Below are 12,564 nucleotides of genomic sequence, written 5' to 3' on the forward strand. Positions count from 1 at the left end.
TTTTTTCCTTTTTTTCCATTTTCCCCTTTTTTCCATTTTCCCCCCTTTTTCTTCTTTTTTTCCTTTTCTCTTCTTTTTTCCTTTTCTCTTCTTTTTTTTCCTTTTCCCTTCTTTTTTTTTTCCTTTTCTTTTTTTTTCCTTTTTTCCTCTCCCTCCCTCCCTCTCCCTCCCTCCCTCTCCCTCCCTCCCTCCCCCTCCCCCTCCCCCTCCTCCTCGCCCCCCGGCTCTCAGCACGGGGGCGAGGAGGCCGGGCCCGATGACGGGAGGATTTTTGCGGCGTTTTTCAGCTTCCTCTGCCCCCCCGCCTGACTAACGCCGCCCGCAGCCCCCGCCCGCCGCCGTGGCGGGGAGGGAGGGAGGGAGGGGAAACCCCGCCGGGGGGCGTGGCGCGGGGCGGGAGATGCCCATATAAGGAAAGCGGGCGCGTCACTCCCCTTATATGGGCAGTGCCGTCAGGGCCCGGCCTCCCATTCATATAAATGCCCGGCGGCGGCGGCCGGGATTCCCTGCGCGGGCTCGGCTCGGCGCGGCGCCTCCATCCCCTCCCTGTCCGCCCGCCCGCCCGTCCCGTCCGTCCGTCCCGTCCATGCGGAGCGGCCCCGCCGGCACGGCCCCGCGGCTCCCCGGCTGTTAGGCTCCCGGGCGCTATGAAAGTCACGTCCCTCGACTGCCGGCAGCTGCGGAAGCTCCTGCGGAAGGAGCCCTCCCGCTGCCTGGTGCTGGACTGCCGCCCCTACCTGTCCTACTCGGCCTCCTGCCTCCGCGGCTCGCTCAACGTCAACCTCAACTCGGTGGTGATGCGCAGGGCCCGCGGCGGGGCCGTGCCCCTCCACTTCGTGGTGCCCGACGAGGCGGCCCGAGCCCGGCTGCTGCGGGGGGGAGACGGGGGGGCGCCGGGGGCGTCCCGCCTGGCGGCCGTGGTGGTGCTGGACCAGGGCACGGGGCACTGGCAGAAGCTGAAGAAGGACAGCACGGCGCAGATCGTCCTCAACGCCTTGCTTTCCAGCCTCCCCGAGGCCGGGGCCAGGGTCTGCTTCTTGAAAGGTGAGGGGCGAGGGGGGGCGGCGCGGATCGGGAGGGCAGGGGCCGGGGGGGGGGGCGGTGAGGGTCCGGCCCCGGAGCCCTCCGGGACAGCGGCGACCCCCAGGGGCTCCCTTCCCCTCTCCTCGCCCGCTGTCCGGGCGGTTAAACTGCTTACTGGAGGAGGGCGGGGGGGTAACGCCGGGATTTCATCGCTTTTCCACCCACTGGAAATAAATCCCGGATAGGCTCTGCCGGCTGAGCCGAGCTGCCTTTCCGCTCCCCCCCCCCCCCCCCCCCCCCCCCCCCGCCTTTAAGACTGATGAGAAGCGAAGAGCAGCAGGGAAGGAGGACGAAAAGTTGGGGGGGGGGGGGGGGGACAACGAGAGGGAGAGGGGCTGCGTGGGAAACGGCATCACCCGGGGCCGCTGCCCCCACCGAAACCCCGGGGCTCTGTGGGGCCGGCAGTACCGCCCCCCCCACGTGTGTGATAGCCCTTTGATTGCGGTTTTTGTTTTCCTTTCGTGTGAACCGGGGATAATAAAACAATAATAATAAAGCAGAGTAGCCTGCCCTTTCTCCTGCCCGTCCCCCCCCCTCCATGCGGCTCGGCAGCGCCTTTGTCCTTTTGCCCTCCCCGGTTCCGAGCCCTCGCCCCCCCCAGTTCCCTCTGGCGGCGGTGCCGGCCGGGGGGGGACTTCCCTGGGAGCCCCCGGCAGTAGCAGGGGGCATGGCTGGAGGAGAAAATCGGGGCGTTTGGGGTTTTTTTAAACTCCTTCCACGTGTCCTCACCGGCCAGGATCGACAGGCTTTTATTAAACCTTTTATCAAAGTAGGGTTTTTTTGTGTCCCCCCCCCAGTTTGTGCCTTATATAATGAGTAGTGCCCAGAGAACATCCCCTCTAGGGTAGAGGCATCTCCAGCACGGGTATTGCCCGGTACCAAGGGGGGGAGACTCTCACTCAGGGCACTTTGCCATGACCCTGGCTATACCCGAGCACTGCCAGCCTGTTGCAGTCGCCCCAAAAGCACCAAACCTGCTGCCCCGGGGCAGGGATGCTTGCACTGTGTGGGGCCAGGCTAATCCTTGGGGACCCCATTAAAGTAAGGATGAAGAAACATCTCCAGGGTCACGCTAGGAAGTCTGTGGCAAACCAGGGACTGAATTAATCTCTGCTGACTCTCAGCCTGTTCGTGTAGCCACAAGATCGTCCTCCCCTCCTCATGCACTAGCCCCGCGCTTTGAAGTGGTGGCTGTGGCTGTGGGCAGTGTATCTGGGGCGGAGTTCTGTGTGGGCTCTGCTTTGCATCTTTTGTGTATTGCAAAGCCTCTTTCTTGAAAGTCTGTCGACTTGAAACGCTGAAAGCGTTTCCCCTTACCTAGTCGAGGAGGAGGTTTCCCCCTTTTCACCCTGCTGTGAAGTCCTCCGGGTAACAGGCTCAGGCCCGTGAAGCCCACAGCTCCCTTTCAGATCCGGTGTGACTCAGTGGGCAACTCTGCTGATTCACTGGGGCCACGGACCCCCAGGAAGCTGTTGTGGTGCGGGGAAGATTTCTGTGACACTGGGGAAATAAGTCACCCTGCAGCACCGGGCAGTGCTCACAGCAGGGACCTTCGGGCTCCGAAGCACTGGCTTTGCTGCCTCGTGTGTGTCTGTCTTAGCTTCGCTAATAATGGGCTGTAAAACCACTGGGGGAAAGCTCCTCGAGGTTCCCCGTTATACTCCTGTTCTCCCCTGTGGGGAAGCCAGGAGGAGGTGTTGGCTACTTGAGGGCTGAGGTGGTCTCACCTCCGAAGCAGTGGTGGGGTGAGCGAGGCCCCACCAAGCGTCCTGGGTCTGGCCCCAGGCAGGGCAGCAAGCACGGGGCAAATGGGTGCTGAGCTGGGTGCTGGCCCCTTCCCTCCCTCGCTTTCTGGCTTGTAGGGGCTGAGTGTGTCATCTCTCATCTGTGGAGGTGCAGTTTTGTTCTGGGTGAGCTCAGCCCCGGCAGGGCGAGAGTGATTGTGTGTGGTGGGTGAAGAGCTCGCAGAAAGATAAAATAATGTATAGTCCCCTGGTGCTGACAAGGATCCTGTTATTTATTGATTAAAAATGAAGCATAGCACAGCTCTCTGCGATGAGCAATCTAGTATTTGCAGAAATGACCTCAGGGAAGCTAGGTTGAGTGGGGAGGGGGAAGAGAGGAGATTGCTGGAGGATGGGATGAGAAGATGACTCACTGTAAGAATGGCCTGCAAATATCCTGATCCCCAAGGCTTGTAATTAACCATTCACCAACTGCATGCATGAGCTGCCCCAGAGACATGAGATGTGTGGCTGTTTGAACACACACGCTGATTTGGCTCAGGCAGGCTTGTGTTCATTCAGGAATAAAAACAACAACATGGGGAGTAAAGGAGGATCGTGACTATTTCCATGAACCGTACATATTTTTCCTATGTGATGGCAGTGGCTTGGGGGCAGGGGGAAGATAAGGTCAGCTGTGTAAAACAAGAGGATTTTAAAGTGCACCCTGGTTTGAGAAAGGCTGGAGAGCTGCTTGTGTTTGGCTTTTCCACCACCAGTTGTTAGGGATATCATTTTATCAGCCCCCCTCTTCACAGTCTCCACGGTCACATTGCCGCTCGACCCGCTGCCTCGTGCTGGTTGAATTTGGCTGGGGCCGGGGGAGTGGGAGGAAAGGTGCAGGTGTTGCTGAGTGCCAAGTGACTGCCAAGTCACCCTCCTGGCCCCCGTCATGGAAAGCAGACTTTCATTACACCCAGTGGGCTTTGGATCGTGCCCTGCTCTTGCAACACAAGGACCCCACGGCACGACTGAGTGGGCGACAGCCGCACGTCATGAATTTCAGCACACATCTGCTCAGGCATTGCAATCGTCTGAGACACCGGCGGTGCGGGGCTGAAATGTCAGGGGGAGCTGCGGTGGGCAGCCCTGGGACCACACGGGGTGGCCGAGGCCCGGGGGTGCCGGGATCTGCAGCGCTTCCCCTGTTGGGAAACCGCTCCTTGAAACGGGCACCCGTGCTGATGCCGCCTATCGGGGCGAAACAGCCGCAGGTTAACGAAGCGGATCGCAGGGTTTGCTCGCAGAGCCTCGTTTACTCGAGGGCCGTGCTCTAAAGGATTACTGAATTTACCTGTTCAGGAGCTTTGCCGTTCATTTTTGTCCTGAAAAAATCGCAGGTGGCAGACACGCAGCACAAGTGACATTTGCAGGCTGTTTCTGCTACCAGACTTACATTCATTTTGGAGGTTGTGTGCTCCCGTGCAGCCTATTCCTAGCCTGGAAGCAGGCAATGATTTAGCTGACGACAAACTTTGAGTAACAATGTAATAATAGGATTAATTCCTTTTCATTAGCAGTGAACTGAATGTAACAAATGCAGTATTTAACCATGCGGAATAGCTCATGTGGGGCTATTCAGTTGTCAGATGCTGTCACAGGATTTCATTAAGTTTTACAGCAGTTATTTAACAGATTGGTTTCAGTGGGACTGTCTTCACTAACTCGCTGTCTCGTGCATGGCGGTGATTAATGGCACGGCTGCGAGCATCATGTGCCTGCGTCCGTTCAAAAATGCAAATAAAACATTTGTGCTGCCCCAACACATGCAGCAATAACAGCTCCGGAGAGGCCGAATTCGGCAGAGCTCCCTCTCTGACGCTGGCAGCGGTGCTCGTGTGTCGGTGTGGGGGAGGGAGCTCAGGCCCTGCTGCGCTGGGGTTAATGTTTTCTAGGCTCAACAGATTTACACTCACTAACAGTTTTAATCTCTACCCGTTGGCTTTTAGCAAGTTAATCATTGTCAGTGGTATCGGAGGTTTTCCTTGGGCGCCTGAAGTCTCTTAAACAGCCCCGCTTCCCCGGGGATAGGCTTCTCCTAATCAACCCCGGGCAATGGCAGCGTGGCTCTGTCCCACTTCATTACCAGTGCCCAAGCTTCATTTCTCCTCCACTTTAATTAAACCGCTTTTTTGGAAGTGCAAACATCCGCAATTCTCTTTTTTTTCCCTTCCCTAGGGGGATATGAAACCTTTAACTCGCAATATCCTGAGTGCTGCGTGGATGGAAAGCTCATTTCCCCCGACAGGAACGACGTGGAGAAAAACCTCGCCAGCCACTGTGAGAAGCAGAGTGCCAACCAGAAGCCTGCCTACGACCAGGTGTGTGCCACCGCGGGGTCACCTCCCCTTCGGGTCACCTTGTGCCACCGGCCTTGGTACTTCTGTTCCCTGGCCCCTTGGGCTTCATAAGTCTTACATGCCCCAAAGGCAGATGTGTACAAGCCGCTGTGGTGCATGAGTTTTGGTAATACTTGTGTTCTTCCAAGAAGTTGCCGTGTTTTGATCGGAAAAGCAGTTGTAATGGCTCCAGAGGCTGGCTAGGGAGGTGGCAGCTCTGGTGAGCAACTCGAGGTGACATCCCATGTGTCTCACCGGTGCTGGCACGGGCTGTCAACAGGTTGTCACTGTCCACATAAATGTGTGCTGCTGGTCAGCATCGCCTCCACCTGGCTTCGCATTTAGGCAACAGCAGGAGGTAAAAAAAAAAAAAAAGAAATAAAAACCTGTGAAGCCCCACAGCTGCATTTAGGGCCTATTTATCCCATGGCCAGGCAGCCCCAGGCACACAATGGAGCTGCTGGGGCTCTCGGGCAGGCAAAGCAGCACCGGAGGCCCCGGCAGCCGGTGTTGGGGAGCGGGGCCCCATGGGGTTTTGGTGGGGGGAAGTCCCCGTGCCCCCGCACCCGCCCCCGGGGCCGGGGAAGACGTGTGCTCCGAGATGTCACCCTGCGGTCGGGTTGCTTCCGCACCAGGCCCGCCACACAGCTGGCCCCCGTGTGCCTTCTGGGGGGGGTCCCAGCCTACACCCCACCATGTAGGTGGCTCCTGGCTGTCCCCAGTGTGTGGCACCGGCTGGGCTGGGTGGCTCGGGGGGGCCGGAAGGGTGATTTCTCGCCCCCAGGACCTGGCGGCAGCGCTGGCGCATCATGGAAAGTTACCTGCCGCCCTGGCCCCGCTGACACGTCTGTGTCAGGAGGTGGCTTTCTGCCGGCGGTGTCGTCACCCGGCCTCCTCTCCTTCTGGGGAAGGAGGAACCGAGATTACATCTCGGGTGGGTGGCCCTGTGTGGCACCGGTGACGCAGGGGAGGGGGTGTCCCCAGCCCGAGCCCCGCAGCGCTGCTGGGGACGGGGTGTCCCGCTGGGGTTTTGCTTTGCTACGGAGCTCGGGAGGTGTGAGCAGAGTGGCCGAGCCCCACGCTGAGCTCTGGCAGCCTCCTCCTTCTACCTCCCCACCTCACACATGTTTTGGCAAAGCCCCTGTGGGGACGGGCCCCGCATATGAAAGCACTTCGGGCCCCTCCTGAGGGGCAGCGCTTTGACGAAAGCCAGAAACCTCCTGCGTGAGTGGGCTGGCTCCGGCTTCGTGCCTCGCAGATGTGGACAAGAAAATGAAAACCTCCTTCCTGTGTGGGCTGTGCCATGGCAATGATTCACTGGGCAGCGACACCGGGGTCTAAAACCGTCAGGGGGAGGGAGCGGGCACCCACTCAGGCTCCCTTGCCTTTCTCTTTGTGATATCAGGCCTCAAAATACCTGTGGGAAGGCGGTGTCACTCATGTGTTTCTGCTCCTTCTCTTCCAGGGTGGCCCGGTGGAAATCCTGCCTTTTCTCTACCTTGGTAGTGCCTACCACGCTTCCAAGTGCGAGTTTCTCGCCAACCTGCACATCACGGCCCTGCTCAATGTCTCCAGGAAAAGCTCGGAGCCCTTCAAGGACCAGTACTGCTACAAGTGGATCCCGGTGGAGGACAGCCACACGGCCGACATCAGCTCGCACTTCCAGGAAGCCATCGACTTCATCGGTAAGTGCCCAACTTATGTTGCTGCATTTCAAGTTCTTAATGACAAATAAGCAGGCTGCAAAGCAAAGACCAAAGTGGCAGGGAAAGCACACTTTTCCTGCTCTTTTAAAGATGCATTTCTAACACATGTCCGTATCTTCCTATGTATTCATTCATTTTACAATACACACTGGAGGACACTTTCTGTATGTTCACAGGTGTCACTATAAAAGTTTAAGCTCCCTCCCCAGCATCTGTCCTGGCAGAGAGGTTTCAGCAAGGAAGGGACACTCAGAGCAAGGTTTTTGGGAGGCTGAGGAAGGAAAATGCCCCCTCCCCACTGCCACCAGGCGAGTGAGCTGCTTAGCTTTTTCTTTTCAAAACAAGCTTAGGTGTAACTTCAGCATTACAGGGGAGCAAATTAGTACGCTGAATAACACTGAAGTCTATTGATTTTTGTGTAGATGAAAAAAGAAAAATACATGTATTTCAGGCCCTGTAAAACCAGGTGAATGCATGGTTAGCTTATTACCTTGCTGTGCTGGGACACCCCCCAGAGTCAGGATCTTAGAAATCCAGCATCTCCCCTTATCACAGACCTGTTCCTATTTCTCCTTGTAATTATATCACTATCTCGCCCTTTAAATACCCCAGTGGGGAAGAAGAAAAGGCTTTTGGAAAACTCAAGGGCCATCCCTTCCCAGTTCTGTACCAGGCTGGGGTAGGTGAGTGGCACAGCAAAGGGGAGGCTGCTCCGTCAGGACCGCAGTGCGATTTGTGGGGTGGAACAGCCTGAGCCTGGGTTGGGATGGTGTTGAAAACAGAGCTGTTGTTCTCCAGGAGTGTGTCAGAGGAAACAGAATAAAACCCCAGTTAGTCTTGAGACTCATCACCCATCTGAATTTGAGCTCTTTGACACTGCAGGCAGGAGGGGGAAAAAAAAAAAAAAAACAAACAACAACAACAACAATGTCAGGGTGCCCTCCAAGACCTTTCTCTTCCTGGTAAAGGACTTCTCACAATTTTCAGGGAAATGTTAATTCACTTTTCCGTCCCATCCCCAGCACTTTCTGATAGTAGTTGAGTCACTTGGAAGTTTCCCAAAGTTTTTTGAGGGTGGTTTCGGTTTTCACTTTTATAAAAGTGTGTGGTGGAGTTGCTGGGAATGACTCAAATCTGTGTCTTCCTTATTTTGTGCAGTAGCGAAGTATAACTGGCCGTGGCGGCACTGGCCCCCCAGCAGACAGTCCAAGACAGGGAAATGATAACTTGCTCAGCTCTGTTTCAGTGCCACGCAGTGAGCACCACACTCGGCGCATTTCTCCATAAATTGGAGCTTGAACATCTTGCTCAAGGCAAGAGACCAGAGGATGTCTATTTTTGAACTGTGTTTTAGTGTGGAAAGGGCTTATTTTAAGCACATTCTCTTTAATCTAATAACAATCATTGTGTTGTGTGAGTAACCACAGTGGCTCCCTGTTGTGTAAAATGGGTGCTTTGCATAAGCCTTTTATATCCTGACTTAATTACAGCCTGGTTAAGGGATGCTTGGACTTAGCAGCTGCCTACCAGTCCTTTTGTGCTTTGTGGCGAGGGCCCCAGGGAGCGGGCGCAGCCTCCACACCCAGGGGTACCACCAAGGGTACCTCTGGGCACAGCTGCTTGCTGCTAACCGGCCAAGCAGGGGGTCAGGTTGGGGCTTTAAAGAACTTTAAAGAAAAGCCCTATTTTTCTAGCAAAGCTGATGAGAGGAAGCCAGCTCCGTTCTTGCCTTTGAAATACCTGGTGGTGGAGGGCCTGGCCAGGCTGGCCTAGGGTCAGTGCTTTGGGCCACAGGCAGAAAACACAGGAACAGCAAACCCAAGCACAGCCCAGATAGCCACACTGTCCCTCGGCCCTCTGAAAAGTGAATTAAACCAAAGCAGAAATAGGCATGTGGGAAGGACTTTGTTAAAAATGGAGACAGAACCAAACCCGGATGCACAGATCAGAAGCAGCAGCAGCTCAGCTCCATCTCGGGCTGGGTTTTGTCCCTCTCCTTTCTGTCTCCAAGTCACCCTTAGTGCCCAACAGAAGCAGGGCTGCTGTGCTGATGGAGTGGCTGCGTGCCATGCTCCGCTGTCAGCTTCGGGCATGTGTCACAGCATCCTCTCCAACCCCAATGACAGCTGATGTCTGCAATGACTTTCTTTTTTCCCCAGATTATGTCAGACGAACAGGGGGCAAGATTCTGGTGCACTGCGAAGCGGGGATTTCACGCTCTCCTACCATCTGCATGGCGTATCTCATGAAAACGAAGAAGCTCCGCCTGGAGGAGGCCTTTGATTACATCAAGCAGCGCCGGAGCCTGATCTCGCCAAACTTTGGTTTCATGGGACAGTTACTACAATATGAGTCAGAGATCTTGTCTTCCACCCCCAGCCCACCCGTTGCCTCGTGCAAAAGAGAAGCCGCGTCTTTTTTTGCAGAAGAACTGACGTTAGGCAAAAATTTTGAAGGCTCGTGTTTCGCCTTTCCTACCTCAGTGTTGAGTTCTGTGCCCATCCACTCTCCCGTCCACCAGCTGAAACTCAGCCCGATGACAGCATCTTCATCCTGCTGAGAGCCCCACCGCCCCGGGGAGCCCGGAGCTGGTGCAGTCCTCTGATCCTAACTGTGACCCCGACAAGAACATTTCATGAACGTGCAATAGAGAAACCTCACCGACTTAGTCTTAGACAGAGCAGTCATTGTGGGTGATACTTCCCATACGTGTATGCTGACTGAGACGCTGATGCTCTACGTGTGGCAGGCTTTCTGAACTTTTAATGTCCTTTTTTAAAAAAAAAATGGAAAAAGAAAAAAGTGCTTTTCTAGGTTTTTATCCAGAGTGTGCAGCCACTACTGTATTTCCAGGTTCTTGGGAAGCAATGAGAAGTCCGTTTTGTATGTTCCCAGTTCCCACCTCCTTCCCTTTTTGTTTTTGAGAAGAACCTTAAGTTTTCAAGCAATAAACAGCAGCTGTGGGGAAGAAAGCAAACCGAAAAGCTCCACCTTGGCATCTGCAGGGGTGGTGAGAGTGAAGAGCGTGCTGCTGCTTCCCCAGCTCCCCTCTCCCTCTTAGCGTCACGTTTCAGGGAGCAATGCGCCGGGTGGGCAGGGGTTCCCTGTCTGGCCCCTCTTGCACAACCAGGTGAAAATCCCCTCTCCGCTTCCAGTCTCTGCAGTGCCAGGTATTGACCGCAGTGTAACTGGAGACCAAACTGGACCATGGATCCATTCAGGTGTGGCATTTCCCATACTTCTGTGTTTGCCTTTGTACTGGACATGCTCTTAACTGAAGCACGGAACTTAAACTATCAGGTTACCCTGCTGAGCTATTATATTCCCACCCGTTATTTAACAACAGCCCTAGAATACTTGAATGTCTGCAACCCTCATCCAAGTTACTTCCCATCAGATGACACTGTAACTACTGGATTTTTACACCAAAAACAGGAAAAGCTTGGCTTTTTTGGTCCCTCCCAAGTGTTTCTGACGTGTGTTGTGCGTGGTAAAGTGGTCTTGTTCAGTGTTATGTGGCTTGCTTAGTGTGTGTGGTCACCTCCAGCCAGCCTTCCTTTGTGAAAACTGGTTTCTCTTGCATTGAGTTTGTCTGCAGGAAGCTCGGAAGGAGCTGCTCTGTCTGTTGACCTTTTTATTTTTTTTATATGTAATACGTATGGGAAATGGCAATAATTTCCAGAAGATCTCGTGAATGTGAAGGAAAGCCTGCAACTTTTTATGGAGTGTAAAAATAATAATAAAAAAAAAAAAACTGTGAGGAAAAGCAAGATGTCTGTCATCCTTGGAGCGAGCTGGAGCTGCAGGAGTGCTTGTGCCAAAAGGCCAGCCGAGAAAGAAGCTTGCCCGAAGGTGGTGTGGGGAGGGCAGGCAGTGCTGGGTCAAGTGATAAAGTGCCCCAAGGTGCAAGCCTAAAGGGGGGAGAAGGTGAGGGGGAGGAATTTTTTTTTTTTGAACAAAATGACATGACTCATGGTGGCGTCACTTCCCAGCGGCTGGGCAGGCGCTTCTGTTTTGATTCATGCATCTTTTATATAAGCCATGCCGTCTCGCTGCAGACAAAAGCCTGCAGTCAGTGCGGCCCCCACCTCCTGCCCAGCACAGGTGGCGGGGACACTGCACCCTGGGTCGGTGACAAACTGGCATGGGGGCCACCAGCCACCCCCTGGTGTCACTTCAGGCATAGGGCATGAAGGGCAGTCCACCATGCTCACGTGCTGCACGAGGTGTTTGTTGTGTCTTTTATTAATAAAAAGGGTGTTTGAATGCCAACATCTCCAAGCCATTTCACACCCCGCCTCAGCTGGAAGCTCTTCAGCTCTCTCTGGCTCCTTGCTGTGGCACATCTAAGAGCTGCATTTCCAAGTTTTTGGGTTGAGAATGCCAAAGCTTTGGGTGGGTTATAAATCGCCTGTGCCCTGTGGGGTTAATCCATTTGTAACATCCTCCCTGGGAAGCAAATCTCAGGTGAGAAGCTGTCACCAGAGAGGAGCCTTGGCTTTCCTTTCTGTTTCCTTGGGAAACCTGAGCATGGGAGTCAGCAGCTGGGGAGGTGAGAGGGGTGAGGTAATGTAAGAGCAGATCAATTAATTCTCTAGGAGAGCTGATTGCCCCCCTCAGGGAGCTCGGGAAAGTGCTCTCAGGAAATGCCAGGGCCAGTTGCAGTGCAAAGGCAGAAGCTCCGGAGCAGAAAGGCCGCAAGGCCTAGCAAAGGGAACCATACCCTGAGCATGGAGGAGACCTGCAACCTTGAGAGTAAGAGAGCAACCACCAGCTCTCACTAAACCAGTGTAAGATATCTTCTGTGGTGGGACCAGGCTGTTTCTGAGGAGCAGCAAGCCCTCCACAGAGCCAATGATGTTCTGCCCAGGCAGGGCTGATGGGGTTAACCGGGGTCTGCTGCCTGGCAGAGCTGAGCACAGCAGCTGGAGATCAGGGCCAGGTGGAGGAGCCAGGTATTTAGCAGAGAGGGAAAGCAGCTGCTCTGGTTTTGGAGGGGGGCTGTGATCCTGGGCTGTACACAGCGTGTTGGTGGATGTTGTTGGCAGAGGGAGCTGCTCGGCTGCGCTTCAGCGGGGATGGGGAGCCAGAGCCCTGGAGGAGCCTGAAGTAGGGCTGTTGTTGTGCCTGGGCACAGCTGACAAAGCAGGATGGCTCCTACCTGGGAGGTGAGATGTGTGACTGAACCTGCGCAGGCAGGGCAGGAGCCCTGGTTTTTCACGTACTGGACACCAGCATGCAACAGGCTCCCACCACCCTTTAGGAAAGGAATGGCCCTGATGGGGTTTTATGCTGGGCAAGTTCACCGGGGTGAATAGGATGGAGAGATCTGGGGGATTTTGTAGCCCGGGTGGGCCTGTGGTTCAGGTAGCTCGCTCCCAGGGGTGGAAGCTCAGATCAGTCAGATGGGCACAAGCCCAGGTGTGTGGGAAGGACAAACTGAAGGACGGGGGCTGATGGTGGCAGTGGCTGAACCGGCTGGTTCGGTGTGCCTGTGCCCTCTGCCAGCCAGCTCGGCGGGAGCGGGGATCTCACAGACAAACCTCTGATGGTTTTGATGGAAAATAATGACCTGGGTAGCTGTAGCAGCAAGGGGAAGACCAAAGCAGGATGATTTTAGGCACTGGAAAATGTAGGTGAGGGGAAGATGTC

General features: G+C 55.0%; 1 protein-coding gene across 1 annotated transcript; it reads left to right on the top strand.

The window, feature by feature from the left end:
* Positions 1–492: 492 nt before the first annotated feature.
* Positions 493–10,678, top strand: DUSP5 (dual specificity phosphatase 5). Its single transcript, XM_040564509.1, has 4 exons — positions 493–1,044; positions 5,046–5,188; positions 6,672–6,891; positions 9,072–10,678. The coding sequence occupies exons 1-4, from the start codon at positions 648–650 to the stop codon at positions 9,470–9,472; spliced, it is 1,161 nt and encodes a 386-aa protein (XP_040420443.1). The 5' UTR covers positions 493–647; the 3' UTR covers positions 9,473–10,678.
* Positions 10,679–12,564: the final 1,886 nt, after the last annotated feature.

The sequence above is a fragment of the Cygnus olor genome, chromosome 7 (genome assembly GCF_009769625.2).
Source record: "Cygnus olor isolate bCygOlo1 chromosome 7, bCygOlo1.pri.v2, whole genome shotgun sequence".
Lineage (NCBI taxonomy): Eukaryota > Metazoa > Chordata > Aves > Anseriformes > Anatidae > Cygnus > Cygnus olor.